Source organism: Coregonus lavaretus, assembly GCF_964263955.1.
Source record: "Coregonus lavaretus genome assembly, chromosome: 24".
Lineage (NCBI taxonomy): Eukaryota > Metazoa > Chordata > Actinopteri > Salmoniformes > Salmonidae > Coregonus > Coregonus lavaretus.
In genome coordinates, this window is record NC_140011.1 from 35,511,378 (window position 1) to 35,529,544 (window position 18,167).

Genomic DNA, 18,167 nt, shown 5'->3' on the forward strand with positions numbered 1-18,167 from the left:
GTTTGCAGTCGGGAAAGGCCTACCATCGCACATTCATTCGGTCAGCCTGTCCTCACACATAGCATTGTTAAATCGTATCACTGCACATTTATCATTACATTTATATAAACTAATTATAAGAACCACACAGTGAATTGTGAAACATAGGTTTATGGTACAACATTGAACTCAGAATTGTGTTTTGAAACCAACAATTGTTTACAGACAGATTATTTAACTTATAATTCACTGTATCACAATTCCAGTGGGTCAGAAGTTTACATACACTAAGTTGACTGTGCCTTTAAACAGCTTGGAAAATTCCAGAAAATGATGTCATGGCTTTAGAAGCTTCTGATAGGCTAATTGACATCATTTGAGTCAATTGGAGATGTACCTGTGGATGTATTGCAAGGCCTACCTTCAACCTCAGTGCCTCTTTGCTTGACATCATGGGAAAATCAAAAGAAATCAGCCAAGACCTCAGAAAAATAATTGTAGACCTCCACAAGTCTGGTTCATCCTTGGGAGCAATTTCCAAACGCCTGAAGGTACCACGTTCATCTGTACAAACAATAGTACGCAAGTATAAACACCATGGGACCACGCAGCCATCATACCGCTCAGGAAGGAGACGCGTTCTGTCTCCTAGAGATGAACGTACTTTGGTGCGAAAAGTGCAAATCAATCCCAGAACAACAGCAAAGGACCTTGTGAAGATGCTGGAGGAAACAGGTACAAATGTATCTATATCCACAGTCCTATATCGACATAACCTGAAAGGCCGCTCAGCAAGGAAGAAGCCACTGCTCCAAAACCGCCATAAAAAAGCCAGACTACGGTTTGCAACTGCACATGGGGACAAAGATCATACTTTTTGGAGAAATGTCCTCTTGTCTGATGAAACAAAAATAGAACTGTTTGGCCATAATGACCATCGTTATGTTTCGAGGAAAAAGGGGAACGCTTGCAAGTCAAAGAACACCATCCCAACCGTGAAGCACGGGGGTGGCAGCATCATGCTGTGGGGGTGCTTTGCTGCAGGAGGGACTGGTGCACTTCACAAAATAGATGGCATCATGAGGAAGGAAAATGATGTGGATATATTGAAGCAACATCTCAAGACATCAGTCAGGAAGTTAAAGCTTGGTCGCAAATGGGTCTTCCAAATGGACAATGACCCCAAGCATACTTCCAAAGTTGTGGTAAAATGGCTTAAGGACAACAAAGTCAAGGTATTGGAGTGGCCATCACAAAGCCCTGACCTCAATCCTATAGAACATTTGTGGGCAGAACTGAAAAAGTGTGTGCGAGCAAGGAGGCCTACAAACCTGACTCAGTTACACCAGCTCTGTCAGGAGGAATGGGCCAAAATTCACCCAACTTATTGTGGGAAGCTTGTGGAAGGCTACCCGAAACATTTGATCCAAGTTAAACAATTTAAAGGCAATGCTACCAAATACTAATTGAGTGTATGTAAACGTATGACCCACTGGGAATGTGATGAAAGAAATAAAAGCTGAAATAAATCATTCTCTCTACTATTTTTCTGACATTTCACATTCTTAAAATAAAGTGGTGATCCTAACTGACCTAAGACAGGACATTTTTACTAGGACTAAATGTCAGTAATTGTGAAAAACTGAGTTGAAATGTATTTGGCTAAGGTGTATGTAAACTTCTGACTTCAACTGTAAGCAGACAATGAAAGCTCTTACAATATTTGATGATTACATTTCTCTAAAACAGGCTATAGGTTACATGTACACCACCAAGTCAGAACAGTAGGCTAAGTTATGATGGGGAAAGGGTCCAAATTATTAGGGTGAGGCACATGGGCTACTGACAGTTTACTACACAACATACACTTAGTATTACTTTCTTAGCTACAGTATACATATCTCCCTGACATATTACATCATTTAAGCAGCAGCATACAATAAATTTTTGGACTCACCTTGTTGTGCTGTGCTGACTTGAACAGGAAGGTCATCAAACTGTCATCAAAGTCTGGCATTCTCTGGATTTATGGTGCTTTCAAGACAACTGGGAACTCTGAAAAAAACAAGGTTGAATCATGACGTCAGTGATTTTCAGGTCAGAGCTCTAGAAAGAGGCCCGAGTTCCCGACTTGGAATTCTGAGTTCCGAGTTTCCAGTTGTTTTGAACGCGACAGAAGTCATGCTGGATTGACAGCATGGCCAATGTATTCAACTAGCCCATGGTGTTGAATGTTTATCCTTTTAAGCTTGGAAAAGAGACCCTTAAACCCAGACTTGAATTTTCGAGCTCTTCTCGTAGATTTTGTGGTGACTTAGTGTCCCCACGAGTGACAGAACACTGAGCCAATCACGGCACAACTAGAGAACAATACCAACCCATACACTCCGTATTGTCCAATGGCTGCCATACCACCACATAAAGCACTGAGCTAGGCTAAAACACCTGCATTTTGGAGCTGCCTTACTCAAGAAAGCAAAAAAGAGACCATGTTTGTATGCAGCTTTATTTACTCAAAGATTTTTTAAAATACATTGTTTTCAAACTGATATGTGACACGTATTAATGCCAAAATAACGTGAAAAACAGGAAACAACAACAACAACAACAAAACATTTTTTTTTTTTTTAGCTAAACAGGTGGGGCTCAGATCTCTCACACACACACACACACACATATACTGTACAAACTCCCATGTGTGTCCTTCCGCCCCTCACAGAGAGGAGTAGAATAAGATGCAAGCGGCAGAGGACTTGACTGAGGAGGTGGAGATGTCTGAAACATCCTTGTCTTGAAACTGGTACCACTGATGTTTGATGGTGTTCTTACAGAAGGCTGTGTAGTAGCCATAATCCAGACCCCCATAGTGATTAGAGACTGCAAACAGGTTGTATTTCTTGAGCCTCTGTTTTGGACCAATGACATACTGGGTCAGGTCCAGGTTCTCCAGAGGGAAGTCAACGTTGGTCTGGAGTTTCCGCATCTCTCTGCCATCGCAGGTCAATCGAAGTAAGTAAACCACTAGGATGGGCGGAACCTTCCAGATCTCCCCTTTCCTCATGGAGTCTCTTAAGGCTTTGCAGTGACTGCAGAACACCTTGTCATGGTTATCTAGCTTTTCCTCTCTACTGGACAGCTTCAGACAGTCGTGTAGGGAGCACTTGTTAGATGAAGCCAGTGGTAGGATGCGGTAATCGAAGGTCTCGAAGGTGCGTGTCTTGTGTTGACAGGTGAGACACTGGACAGTGATCTTCAACTGACCGTGGAACAGAGCTACGATGATGGACTCATTCCGCAGCTTGTGTCTGCTCCAGGCCAGGTCGGCTGCCCTTTGGTCATCCAGGTGGTGGTCATTCACTTCCCATTGGTACAGCTTACTAGTGTCACCCTTATTGAGGTCCTCGTGTAGCCCATCTAGGAGGCAATGCATTAACTCCCTTGCATCCTGTGGTTCGTTGCCAGCAAACTGTTCGTTAACCTTTCCCATGGTAAACTTAAAGTCCCTGGGGCTGATACACTTATACAGGCCAGACCACATAGCCTTCATTATCACCCCAAACTCCTCCACTACTTCCCCCTTATGGCCCAGGATATTGGTCCTGTTAATATCTTCCTGGTAGTAGTTATTGGTGAAGTACTCAGCCATGGCTGGGATGTTACATAGACACTGCAGGATGCAGTTCATGTAACAGGTCCTGCTGTCACACAGTCCCGTCAGCATGGCACCCATCCCTCCATCCACAGGGTCTAGGTTACGGATCTTAGCTGCCGACAGCTTGACGATCTCCATCTTGGCATACACGTCAGGACTGGGCTTAGTGGTCTTGGCAGGGGCAGGTTGGGCAGGTGGCCTGGGGAATGCTGTATTTGGCCATAGGGGGGGGGGGGGGGGGTGGAGAGGGGGCCTGGGGAATGCTTGCCCCAGGGGGATAGAGGTGAACTTTGTTGGTTGGTGCGTGGTAGTAGAGGTAGGTACCTTTCACCGTGTCCAGGAACTTCATCCAGCCATCAGGCAGGCCTGCTACACTACAAATGGTGTCCTCATTCCTCGGTTTGGTCTGCGGCTCCCGCTGCTGGCCGGCCGGCGAAACCTGCAGTTCACGCTCAGGCTTTTGGGCGGGTAGAGGGGGGGCTGAAGGCTTCAGCTCCTCCAAAGAGGGGTAGCAGAAGTTCAGCTGAGGGAGGGTGTTGAGGGCGTGTTGTCGGGGGGGTCTGACTTTGGCGTTGGTCGTGTACATGTGGTAGAAGAGCAACCAGTTCTCATAGCCTCCCTCCAGAACCAGGGGTTCTCTGTGGAGATCTGTGGTGCTGTCCCACTTGTAGAGAGCGTCTTTGAGGCTCTTGAGTGGGGTCCCCAGTCTGAGGTCAGTGACACAGCTGAACCAGTCCAGTAATATGATGTAGTCTACGAACCCCCGTCTCTTCCACTGTTCTCTGGAAGCTTCCGGCAGCCTGGCCTCGATCTGGTTCACAGTGATCCCTGGGTTGATAGCCTCCTCAGGGATGCTGATGCAGATCTGTATGGGGACATGGATATGGGACTCCTCAAAGTCCCTGCCGCTACGGTTGTCCATGATGATGACAGTCACTGTCTGGTCCCTCATGATGTGGAACAGCCTGGCAGCTGTGATTCCTCCTCCAGGCACCACAGAGCTTGCAGACCAAGAGAGAAGCTCCTTAGCTTTCGAATCCATGGTGTTATCACTCCAGTCAATCCTCTGTAATGGCTTCCGAGATCAAGATTAACTTTCCCTTTAGAAACGTACAGCAGTGAAGTCAATATAAAATGATATACTGTTAGTGATCCCACTTGTTTCGTAGTAGTAGTTGTTGTTGTTTCGAATCTTGATTTTCAAAAAGATTTAAGTCCTTTTTATAAATTTCATAAATCAGTGAACACGATGTAACTGAAAGTAACAGTCCTGCTCTGTTCTTTACCTTTCCTGCTCATCCGGTTCTTTCTGCCAGCCAGAGCTGGAGCTTTCTGCAAAAACATGTACCTACATGTTGGGTGTGTTCGTGCTGTAAGGCTACTGAAGACGACAACAGATGACTACAGACAGAAGTCGACAGGGGAGGTGCATCTGCGACAGCCAAAAGTCGTATGCTGTAGGGGTTTTCCAACAGTAAGGCTCAGATCAATATGACAGTGTGATAGCTGCCGTTGTTTACAAAGGTTTTTCTTTATAATGTCAAAATAAGAATCTTGCTAAACCCCAAAATTGTAACGACCGCTCTGTCAGTTGGAGGCGAGGCTGTGGGCAGGGCTCGGGACCTTATCCACAGGTTAACTGTCAATTTGTTAGTCTGAAAATGGAAAAGGTGAAGGAATCTGCATTGTAAGTATCCATTTGATGTTCACAAGACCTTCTTTTCAAATACAGGCATTAAGTGGGGGCGGTCATCTGTACATTATATTTTGTGTTTCAGATGCGACCTTACAGACTCCATGCCACAATTCAACAATGGATCAAGTTAATTGAGCAAAAAAAATCTGATTATTGAAAGCACCCTTTTAGTTGTCAGTCATGACAGTTATTAAAATCAGGTAAATTGATAAAGCACACTTTCTTTAAACTCAATGTCAACTTGTTTTGACATCCCATTGTTTTCAGTTGTATTGATTATGTATTATGGATGTATTCAGTGTATTTTGAACACTTTCAGACAATGTGATTAATCACAACAAGAAAACAATTGTGCACTTAAATTACAAAAACTCTAGTAACTGATTAACTCTGACAGCCCTAGCAGAAATACATGAAAATGGCCAATTTTGTAATATGCCCATATATTTTTGCACATACAGTACCAGTCAAAAGTTTGGACACACCTACTCATTCAAGGGTTTTTCTTTATTTTGACTATTTTCTACATTGTAGAAAGGCACACACCTGTCTACAGTGCTTTCGGAAAGTATTCAGACCCCTTGACTTTTTCCACATTTTGTTACGTTACAGCCTCATTCTAAAATGGATTAAATAAATACAAATCCTCAGAAATCTACACACAAAACCCCATAATGACAAAGTGAAAACAGGATTTAAAAATGTTTGCAAATGTATTAAAAATAAAAAACAGAAATACCTTATTTACATAAGCTATCAGACACTTTGCTCTGAGACTCGAAATTGAGCTCAGGTGCATCCTGTTTACATTGATCATCCTTGAGATGTTTCTACAACTTGATTGGAGTCCACCTGTGGTAAATTCAATTGATTGGACATAATTTGGAAAGGCACACACCTGTCTATATAAGGTCCCACAGTTGACAGTGCATGTCAGAGTAAAAACCAAGCCATGAGGTCGAAGGAATTGTCCGTAGCGCATGTCTGCAGCATTGAAGGTCCCGAAGAACACAGTGGCCTCCATCATTCTTAAATGGAAGAAGTTTGGAACCACCAATCGAGGGAGAAGGGCCTTGGTCAGGGAGGTGACCAAGAACCACGATGGTCACTCTGACAGAGCTCCAGAGTTCCTCTGTGGAGATGGGAGAACCTTCCAGAAGGACAACCATCTCTGCAGCACTCCATCAATCAGGCCTTTATGGTAGAGTGGCCAGACGGAAGCCACTCCTCAGTAAAATGCACATGACAGCCCTCTTGGAGTTTGCCAAAAGGCACCTAAAGGACTCTCAGTCCATGAGAAACAAGATTCTCTGGTCTGATGAAACCAAGATTGAACTCTTTGGCCTGAATGCCAAGCGTCATGTCTGGAGGAAACCTGGCACCATCCCTGCGGTGAAGCATGGTGGTGGCAGCATCATGCTGTGGGGATGTTTTTCAGCAGCAGGGACTGGGAGCCTAGTCAGGATCGAGGGAAAGATGAATGGAGCAAAGTACAGAGAGATCCTTGATGAAAACCTGCTCCAGAGCGCTCAGGACCTCAGACTGGGGTGAAGGTTCACCTTCCAACAGGACAACGACCCTAAGCACACAGCCAAGACAATGCAGGAGTGGCTTCGGGACATGTCTCTGAATGTCCATATTTTCAAAAACCTGTTTTTGCTTTGTCATTATGGGGTATTGTGTATAGATTGATGAGGATAAAAAACAATTTATTCCATTTTAGAATAAAGCTGTAACTTAACAAAATGTGGAAAAAGTCAAGGGGTCTGAATACTTTCCGAATGCACTGTATGTAGCCTACATAGAGTTGAAGTCGGAAGTATACATACACCTTAGCCAAATACATTTAAATTTAGTTTTTCACAATTCCTGACATTTAATCCTAGTAAGAATTCCCTGTCTTAGGTCAGTTAGGATCACCACTTTATTTTAAGAATGTGAAATGTCAGAATAATAGTAGAGAGAATGATTTATTTCAGCTTTTATTTCTTTCATCACATTCCCAGTGGGTCATACGTTTACATACACTCAATAAGTATTTGGTAGCATTGCCTTTAAATTGTTTAACTTGGGTCAAACGTTTTGGGTAGCCTTCCACAAGCTTCCCACAATAAGTTGGGTGAATTGTGGCCCATTCTTCCTGACAGAGCTGGTGTAACTGAGTGAAGTTTGTAGGCCTCCTTGCTCACACACGCTTTTTCAGTTCTGCTCACAAATGTTCTATAGGATTGAGTTCAGGGCTTTTTCATGGACACTCTAATACCTTTACTTTGTTGTCCTTAAGCCATTTTGCCACAACTTTGGAAGCATGCTTGTGGTCATTGTCCATTTGGAAGACCCATTTGCGACCAAGCTTTAACTTCCTGACTGATGTCTTGAGATGTTGCTTCAATATATCCACATAATTTCCCTTCCTCATGATTCCATCTATTTTGTGAAGTGCACCAGTCCCTCCTGCAGCAAAGCACCCCCACAGCATGATGCTGCCACCCCGTGCTTCACGGTTGGGATGGTGTTCTTCAGCTTGCAAGCGTTCCCCTTTTTCCTCGAAACATAACGATGGTCATTATGGCCAAACAGTTCTATTTTTGTTTCATCAGACCAGAGGACATTTCTCCAAAAAGTATGATCTTTGTCCCCATGTGCAGTTGCAAACCGTAGTCTGGCTTTTTTATGGCGGTTTTGGAGCAGTGGCTTCTTCCTTGCTGAGCGGCCTTTCAGGTTATGTCGATATAGGACTCGTTTTACTGTGGATATAGATACTTTTGTACCTGTTTCCTCCAGCATCTTCACAAGGTCCTTTGCTGTTGTTCTGGGATTGATTTGCACTTTTCGCACCAAAGTACGTTCATCTCTAGGAGACAGAACGCGTCTCCTTCCTGAGCGGTATGACGGCTGCGTGGTCCCATGGTGTTTATACTTGCGTACTATTGTTTGTACAGATGAACGTGGTACCTTCAGGCATTTGGAAATTGCTCCCAAGGATGAACCAGACTTGTGGAGGTCTACAATTATTTTTCTGAGGTCTTGGCTGATTTCTTTTGATTTTCCCATGATGTCAAGCAAAGAGGCACTAAGGTTGAAGGTAGGCCTTGAAATACATCCACAGGTACACCTCCAATTGACTCAAATTATGTCAATTAGCTTATCAGAAGCTTCTAAAGCCATGACATCATTTTCTGGAATTTTCCAAGCTGTTTAAAGGCACAGTCAACTTAGTGTATGTAAACTTCTGACCCACTGGAATTGTGATACAGTGAATTATAAGTGAAATAATCTGTCTGTAAACAATTGTTGGAAAAATTACTTGTATCATGCACATAGTAGATGTCCTAACCAACTTGCCAAAACTATAGTTTGTTAACAAGACATTTGTGGAGTGGTTGAAAAACAAGTTTTAATGACTCCAACCTAAGTGTATGTAAACTTCTGACTTCAACTGTACATGCACATACTGTATATGTTGTTAGAATATATGTAAATATGTTATTTTCCTGTATGGACTTTCGTCTACAGTCGGCTGCTTTTAGCCTTACAATTCGAACACGCCCATTGTGTTGCACTATGTCAAATATGTCAAATATTTTCACATGACCATCACCTTGTACTCTAAAATAAATTGAACACCTTCTCCCCTCATAGAATTAACTCAGAATAACGTTTACAACCACAAATAACAATAACTGTAGTGACCATGTGTTTATCAACGTGGATATCGGCTTTACTACTTCAGCTGCTTTTGTGGCACAGTCGATGCAACGCAGGGCTAAGGGTCAGAAGGTGGAGGGTTCGCTGACCACCACAGATGAGCTCACTCTGCCTGTTTCATTACACTATGATCAGAGCCAGCTGCAGACAATGATCAGCTAGGGGGGAATCAGATTTTCAAAATTTTTATGCCATATTTATAATTATATAAAATATATGCAACTAATTTTCAACCAACAGGTTTCTGTGCCAATGCACCACACAACCAATAAACAAAGCATACCGACTTCGGGCACTTCAATATCATGGTTTGCGTTTTCATCACCACAATAAATAGACTATGTCAATATCGACAAACAGAAAATATATCCCTCCCTACCTTGTAGGCTTACCCAGTATCGAAGGCTTGGCTTGACAATCTCCGAATGTCATTAAACTTTTTGGTGTTTTGTAAAATATGTATTTTTCCATTCATCAATTGGCCGCTGATCAGTTTGGATTAATTGATTTGATTTGTCAGCAAAAAAAATACATACATACACAAAGATTTTTAAAGTGACCTGGTTTGCACATTAAAGTCGGGGACTTATTTCCATTGTGGTCCCTATTTTTGACATACAGTAAATACATATACAATGACATAGATACAGTCACATCACAGAGATAGAGATGATAAAATGCTCAACCTCCAGATGAGTATGAGCGGGGAGTTTAAGTACAATTCATACAAGCTTGTTTGTCTGGTAGCTTATTCTTTTGATATTTGGGGCTGCTGGTGAACCATGATGTGTAGGTATAATCAAAGTGACACTGGACTAATGCACTTGCTAGGTTTCCATCCAGTTGGCGACAGATTTTCATGTGAATATTCTAAAATCTTCATAAAAACAATATGCTGCGCTTTCACGATCAGCTGCAACAGGTTTTTGCACTAAGTACACCAAGTGTTCGGAGAAAATGAAAGCAATCCTGAAAAAGCACTGGTATATTCTGCAATCAGACAAACAAATTGCACACCTCTTCAAGGACCCCCCACTGGTGGTATATAAGCGTGGTCGCAATATTGGGGATAGTTTAGTGAGATCTGACTTTCCCCCTGAGCCCACTCTGACACTCTTGACACCTATTCCACACACAGTCTTATAGCACTACAAAAACCTCCTTCTTCGACACCCACATACAGGTTTAAAAATCCCTGTTAGGGGTATCATCTCATGCAAAACGAAGAGAGTAATCTCATCACCTGTACATTTGGGAAAGCCTACGTAGGACAAATGAAAAGACAATTAAAACAACGCATAGCTGAACACCGCAGCTCAATCAGGTGTAAGAACACTGACTATCCAGTAGCAGCTCACTTTGTTGAAGCTAACCATCCCATCTCCTCCCTTAAATACACAGGCATTGAGCATGTTGCTCTACCAAGGAGAGGAGGTAACATCGAGACCCTACTACAACAGAGGAGGCCTACTGGATATCATTTTTACAAAACATTGACCCCTAGTGGTCTGAATATTGACTTTGATCTCAGGCCCTTCTTATGACCAATTATATTTTCTGTGAACAGGTCTTGAAAATGAATGTATTCTTTCTACAGATTATCAGCGTACACCCAATATGTTCCCCCTGTTGATGATGCTTATTATGCATTATGGTTGAACCAAAAGATTACAGGTAACAAAAACATTTTGTGAAATTGGAAATATTTAAATATATAGGTGAAATTAAATGAAACAATGTTGATGCTAATGTTATGCTAATGCTGATGATAACAATGGAATAATATATTCAATATGCTGTGGCTATTGTCTTTTAACAGCTTCGCTCAATTCATTCTGATTAACCTAGCAATTACGACACACCCATCACTATTGTCATTGGTTGCACTAATTGCACTGTTTGTCTAAATAACCAGGTTCAAGCATTCATGACATTACCCTGAAGAAGGCACTATAAATTACTGGGAGTTTATACATAGAGTGTGAGACTCTCTTTATACACAATACACATAACGACAAAGAAAAACAGGTTTTTAGAAATGTTTGCAAATTATAAAAAATATAAAACTGAAATATCACATTTACATAGTTATTCAGACCCTTTACTCAGTACTTTGTTGAAGCACCTTTGGCAGTGATTACAGCCTTGAGTGTCATGATTTAACTGGATTTGAACCCAAATGCAGACAACTACACCAAGCCAGAGAAGGTTTAACAGGTTTATTTACAATGTTCAATTAGTCCAGGTTTCCAATAATAGGGGAAGAGCAAGTCCAGGTTACAGGGAGGGTAACAGATCCAGGTCAGGGCAGGTGTGGTACCGTAATGTCCTAGTGTCCGTGGTGAGTCCAAAAGGGAGGTCCGGTAGTGGAAAGCAGGATGGTGGTGGCAGGAGTGAAGCGGAGGCAGGAGTCAGGTTCCAACAATCTGTGGCACAGGAGAAAAGTAAATAGAACAGGCCAAAAACACAAAGAGCAAAAATAAACAGGTTGAGTCGGCAGCGAGACTAACATGGTCGTCTTGACTATGATCTGACGATGAGTGGTAAGTTTGACCGGGTCTTAAAGGCTGAGGTGATTATGGTGAATGAGCTGCAGCTGGAACCCTGACTCCCGCACACCAGACTTCACTCCTGCAATCAAGGACAGACAGAGGGGAGAGGGAGAGCAGAGAGAGAGCTACCTAGCAGCAGTAGGCCTAACATTGAGTCTTCTTGGGTATGACGCTACAAGCTTGGCACACCTGTATTTGGGGAGTTTCTCCCATTCTTCACTGCAGTGTAGAATCCCACTCCTCTCAAGCTCTGTCAGGTTGGATGGGGAGCGTTGCTACACAGCTATTTTCAGGTCTCTCCAGAGATGTTCAATCAGGTTCAAGTCCGGGCTCTGGCTGGGCCACTCAAGGATATTCAGAGACTTGTCTCGAAGCCACTCCTACGTTGTCTTGGCCGTCTGCTTAAGGTCGTTGTCCTGTTGGAAGGTGAACCTTCGCCCCAATCTGAGATCCTGAGCACTCTGGAGCAGGTTTTCATCAAGGATCTCTCTGTACTTTGCTCCGTTCATCTTTCCCTCAATCCTGACTAGTCTCCCAGTCCCTGCAACTGAAAAACATCCCCACAGCATGATGCTGCCACCACCATGATCCACCGTAGGGATGCTGCCAGGTTACCTCCAGATGTGACGCTTGGCATTCAGGCCAAAGAGTTCAATCTTGGTTTCATCAGACCAGAGAATCTTGTTTCTCATGGTCTGAGAGTCCTTTAGGTGCCTTTTGGCAAACTCCAAGCGGGCTGTCATGTGCCTTTTACTGAGGAGTGGTTTCCGTCTGGCAACTCTACCATAAAGGCCTGATTGATGGAGTGCTGCAGAGATGGTTGTCCTTCTGGAAGGAACTCTGGAGCTCTGTCAGAGTGACCATTGGGTTTTTGGACACCTCCCTGAACAAGGCCCTTCTCCCCCAGTTGTTCAGTTTGGCCGGGCGGCCAGCTCTAGGAAGAGTCTTGGTGGTTCCAAACTTCTTCCATTTAAGAATGATGGAGGCCACTGTGTTCTTGGGGACCTTCAATGCTGTATAAATTTTTGGTACCCTGTCCCAGATCTGTGCCTCGACACAATCCTGCCTCTGAGCTCTACGGACAATTCCTTTGACCTCATGGCTTGGTTTTTGTTCTGACATGCGCTGTCAACTGTGGGACCTTATATAGACAGGTGTGTGCCTTTCCAAATTATGTCCAATCAATTGAATTTACCACAGGTGGACTCCAATCAAGTTGTAGAAACATCTCAAGAATGATCAATGGAAACAGGATGCACCTGAGGTCAATTTTGAGTCTCATGGCAAAGGGTCTGAATACTTATGTAAATAAGGTATTTCAGTTTTTATTTAATTTTTTATTTGCTAAACTTTCAAAAAACCTGTTTTCGCTTTGTCATTATGGGGTATTGTGTTTAGATTGATGAGGGAAATGTTTTATTTAATCCATTTTAGAATAGCGCTGTAACGTAACAAATTGTGGAAAAAGGGAAGGGGTCTGAATACTTTCCGAATGCACTGTATATACAAAAGTATATGGACATCCCTTCAAAATAGTGGATTCGGCTATTTCAGCCACACCCATTGCTGACAGGTGTATAAAATTGAGCACACCGCCATGCAATCTCCATAGACAAACATTGGCAGTGGAATGGCCTTACTGAAGAGCTCAGTGACTTTCAACATGGCACCGTCATAGGATGGCACCTTTCCAATAAGTCAGTTCATCAAATTTCTGCCCTGCTGGACTGCCCCGGTCAACTGTAAGGGCTGTTATTGTGAAGTGGAAACGTCTAGGAGCGACAATGGCTCAGCCGCAAAGTGGTAGGCCACACAAGCTCATAGAACGGGAACGCCAAGTGCTGAAGCGCGTAAAAATCCTCTGTCCTCGGTTGCAACACTCACTACCGAGTTCCAAACTGCCTCTGGAAGCAACGTCAGCACAATAACTGTTCGTCGGGATCATCATGAAATTGGTTTCCATGGCCGAGCAGCCACATACAAGCCTAAGATCACCATGCGCAATGCCAAGTGTCGGCTGGAGTGGTGTAAAGCTCGCCTCCATTGGATTCTGGAACAGTGTAAACGCGTTCTCTGGAGTGATGAATCACGCTTCCATCTGGCAGTCCGATGGACGATTCTGGGTTTGGCAGATGCCAGCAGAATGCTACCTGCCCCAATGCATAGTGCCAACTATAACATTTGGTGGTGGAGGAGGAATAATGGTCTGGGGCTGTTTTTCATGGTTTGGGCTAGGCCCCTTAGTTCCAGTGAAAGGAAATCTTAACGCTACAGCATACAATGACATTCTAGACGATTCTGTGCTTCCAACTTTGTGGCAACAGTTTGGGGAAGGCCCTTTCCTGTTTCAGCATGACAATGCTCCCGTGCACAAAGCGAGGTCCATACAGAAATCATTTGTCGAGATCGGTGTGGAAGAACTTGACTGGCCTGCACGGAGCCCTGACCTCAACTCCATTGAACAACTTTAGGGATTAATTAGAACGCTGACTGCGAGCCAGGCCTAATCGCCCAACATCAGTGCCCCAACATCACTAATGTTCTTGTGGCTGAATGGAAACAAGTCCCTGCAGCAATGTTCCAACATCTGTGGAAAGCCTTCCCAGAAGAGTGGAGGCTGTTATAGCAGCAAAGGGGGGACCAACTCCATATTATTAATGCCCATGATTTTGGAATGAGATGTTCGACGAGCAGGTGTCCACATACTTTTTGTCATGTTGTGTATATATACAGAACCGTTCAAAAGTTTGGGGTCACTTAGAAATGTCCTTGTTTTCGAAAGAAAAGCAATTTTTTTGTCCATTAAAATAACATCAAATTGATCAGAAATACAGTGTAGACATTGTTAATGTTGTAAATGGCTATTGTAGCTGGAAACAGCTGATTTTTAATGGAATATCTCCTGAATATCTCGCAAGTCTCCTGAGTGGCGCAGTGGTCTAAGGCACTGCATCGCAGTGCTAGCTGTGCCACTAGAGATCCTGTTTCGAATCCAGGCTCTGTCGCAGCCAGCCGCGACCAGGAGACTCATGGGCAGCGCACAATTGGCCTAGCGTTGTCCAGGGTAGGGGAGGGAATGGCCGGCAGGGATGTAGCTCAGTTGATAGAGCATGGCGTTTGCAACGCCAGGGTTGTGGGTTCAATTCCCATGGGGGACCAGTATAAAAAATATATATATGTGTATTCACTAACTGTAAGTCGCTCTGGATAAGAGCGTCTGCTAAATGACTAAAATGTAAATGTAAATGAATATCTACATAGGCGTACAGAGGCCCATTATCAGCAACCATCAGTCCTGTGTTCTAATGGCACGTTGTGTTTGCTAATTGCTTTTTCTTTGCAACTCTGCCTAGAAGGTCAGCATCCCGGAGTCGCCTCTTCACTGTTGATGTTGAGACTGGTGTTTTGCGGGTACTATTTAATGAAGCTGCCAGTTGAGGACCTGTGAGGCGCCTGTTTCTCAAACTAGACACTCTAATGTATTTGTCCTCTTGCTCAGTTGTGCACTGGGGCCTCCCACTCCTCTTTCTATTCTGGTTAGAGCCAGTTTACGCTGTTCTGTGAAGGGAGAAGTACACAGCGTTGTACGAGATCTTCAGTTTCTTGGCAATTTCTCGCATGGAATAGCCTTCATTTCTCAGAACAAGAATAGACTGACGAGTTTCAGAAGAAAGTTATTTGTTTCTGGCCATTTTGAGCCTGTAATCGAACCCACAATTGCTGATGCTCCAGATACTCAACTAGTCTCAAGAAGGCCAGTTGTATTGCTTCTTTAATCAGCACAACAGTTTTCAGCTGTGCTAACATAATTGCAAAAGGGTTTTCTAATGATCAATTAGCCTTTTAAAATTATAAACTTGGATTAGCAAACACAACGTGCCATTGGAACACAGGACTGATGGTTGCTGATAATGGGCCTCTGTACGCCTATGTAGATATTCCATTAAAAATCAGCCGTTTCCAGCTACAATAGCCATTTACAACATTAACAATGTCTACACTGTATTTCTGATCAATTTTATGTTATTTTAATGGACCAAAAATTGCTTTTCTTTCGAAAACAAGGACATTTCTAAGTGACCCCAAACTTTTGAACGGTAGTGTATATATATATATATATATATATAAGGAAGAGAAGCTTAGGCCTAACCCCAGAGAGATAGAGATATGCTGGTGGCATGCTACAACACCGACATGCATTTCTTTATGTCAGATGGCTACTGCGTCTGCTATACAGATGTAGACGTACAGAAGGAGGATAATTCGTAAATTTCCGATCCAAATATTTTGTATGAAGATAAGCATTATATTGTTAGATTATATTAGTAACTCTGGTAGGCCTGAAACAGTCTTCCTCACCTCAAGTTCAACTGTCGGAGTCAGTTGTAGCGCCGGGGCGCATTGCCTTCATATCATAGGCCTGCAGTAGCTAAAGCTTAATAATAGCCACACCATACCAAACCTTCACAAACATTTCTAAACTTTATTAGGGTAATATCAAAAGTAAATCAAGCCATTGTTTATAGGAAAAATGTGAGCAGAAGAGTGAATTTAATCCAAGGAAAAAACTCACTACCCTTCCCTGTGCCCCCCAAAACCACACAACCCTCCCCAAAGCAAAAAAAATAAACAGTTTGACAACCCTCCCCTAGTAAATTTCGATCTGTCCCTAAATGGGACCTGTGGAACTCCACAGTAGGCTATAACCTAATGGTGACTCCTTATGGCTGCCTCTGTTCCTATGCTTATAAACCTCCTACTGCTGGGCCAACCTTGTTCATAGTCATTAATGGTTACACAGTATCACTCGAACCTTCCACCATAAGGGAATAATAAGCACTTCATAACTTTTGAGGAACATTTTGTTTTCCGGCTGGCACTGGCCAAAGAAAGTTTTTCAATGTCTTTAATGGGAGGGGGGGGGGTTTCCTGTTTACAAAAATCCTTCCGTCCAGAAGAGATGACAATCCGCAAGTTTCATTCCACCGATAATGCCACAGTCTTCTTTTGGACATGGGAATGTTCTGTCGAGAGTCGAGACCCTCATGGCAACGAAGACCCCCCCCCCCCTCCAACTAACAGTGTATCGCCCTGTAAAGAGATGCCCTCCTCGTAATCAGATTAATTTGGCATTAATGTCCATTTCGGGAGTTATGACTGAAGCTAGCAGTTCGACTTCAACAATGGTACGTATTTTTCCTGCAACTTTACAAGTGATCATGGTGGTCTGAAGCTATAGCTGATTTTTTTTAAATAACGTTGCTTCCTACACTGTTAGTTATTTTCTCATTTTTAAACAGTCTCTGATAGTAGGCTACAAAAGTTGTAATCCTAAACACTGCGGGTAACAATTGCTACATTGTTTTCGCTCTGAATAATGTGACTTGCAGCAGCAGTTTCGAATGTATGTATTCGAAACATTTTATGATCTGGCTCCAGGGGAGAGCTGTTACTAGGATTCCATTGGAGGAGAGATGTGAGAGACAGCACTCTGATGGTATTTATACTATAAACAGAACTGTATGTCCATGGTCATTAGGACAGGAATGACTTTGAATACATGTGGAGGATGTAACGTTTTACCAATTGATTAAAACTATATAGATCAGGAGCTGACTCTTGAACTATTGAAGGGAAATGATGGTAGATATAGTGATATATAGTGACCATTTGCCCTGTTGTGTCATTCCCCTCCTGAGCTCATGATGGACTTTCAGACAATAGCCCACTATTAAGATTCACTCTGGACCATGACCTTGTTCCCAGAGCCTAAACACAGCATGGGTGTTTTGACCTGCAATAACACAGCTGAGGGAACACACAATCTGTTTCTGCTTAGGTGGGTTTTTAAAAGAGTGGCAAAGTGGTGCAGAATCCAAGAGATTTACTGTATTAGAGGGAGACAAGTTTTACACAGGCATGCACTTCTTTGGCAATGTTTACTTTGTGAACTGCACCACAGACACTGACCCTAGGCGGCCATTCCCTCTGTGTTTTACTAACCAAGGGAAACGTCTATGTTCAGCGTGGTGTCAGACAGATTTGGGTGATCTGGGGATGTTGTATAAAGACCAGACTCAGCTTGGTAAAGAGGCCACTATTTTCACACTCTGACAGTGTTGCATTCTGGGCATGCATGCCTCTGTATTCTGAACATTCTTGAAATTCATGAAAATGGCCTGACAATACAGTATTAATCACTTTACTGATCCGATGTGCTCCTGGGAATATTAATCACTTTTGTATTGTGATCCACTGTCTGATTGCCATATTAACTTAAAAGTGTTTAACTTCTTGAAGTGTCCTGATTTTCTGTGGCTTTAGCTTGTAGTGGGCAATTCCACGGTAACAGAGTAAAGCTGAGACTCACTTTAAAATGTATGCCGAACAAAAACCAACAGTTGCAAAGTTAATCAAACCATACAACTCTATGCACAAGGATTACTTTTAACAATTTCCACAGAACATAAAAAAATATATATGTACTTGCAGATGCAAAGTTTGGTAATAGGATGACATTTGTGCTGTTTGTGCTGTCATTCTTTTACCAAACTTTGCATCTGCACTGTTCTTCAAGTAA

General features: G+C 43.0%; 2 protein-coding genes and 1 long non-coding RNA gene across 8 annotated transcripts in view; 2 read left to right on the top strand and 1 right to left on the bottom strand.

Moving 5' to 3' along the window:
- Nucleotides 1–2,615: 2,615 nt before the first annotated feature.
- On the bottom strand, nt 2,616–4,673 carry LOC311099845 (ubiquitin carboxyl-terminal hydrolase 8-like; the record flags this gene model as incomplete). Its single annotated transcript, XM_084140579.1, has 2 exons — nt 2,616–3,840; nt 3,956–4,673. The coding sequence occupies 2 exons, from the start codon at nt 4,671–4,673 to the stop codon at nt 2,693–2,695; spliced, it is 1,866 nt and encodes a 621-aa protein (XP_083996705.1). The 3' UTR covers nt 2,616–2,692.
- A 357-nt stretch (nt 4,674–5,030) lies between these two features.
- LOC311099665 lies at nt 5,031–11,005 on the top strand. The gene is made up of 3 exons (XR_014609742.1): nt 5,031–5,318; nt 5,410–5,527; nt 10,437–11,005. It is a non-coding gene; the product is annotated as an uncharacterized lncRNA (long non-coding RNA).
- Nucleotides 11,006–16,529: 5,524 nt separating this feature from the next.
- LOC311099705 (pleckstrin homology-like domain family B member 2) overlaps nt 16,530–18,167 on the top strand; it is a 32,234-nt gene continuing 30,596 nt past the window's right edge. For all 6 annotated transcript variants that reach the window (XM_084140439.1, XM_084140442.1, XM_084140441.1 and 3 more), the window contains exon 1: nt 16,530–16,773. The gene's annotated coding sequence lies outside the window, so the exon portion shown is untranslated. The remainder of the gene's footprint in view (nt 16,774–18,167) is intronic.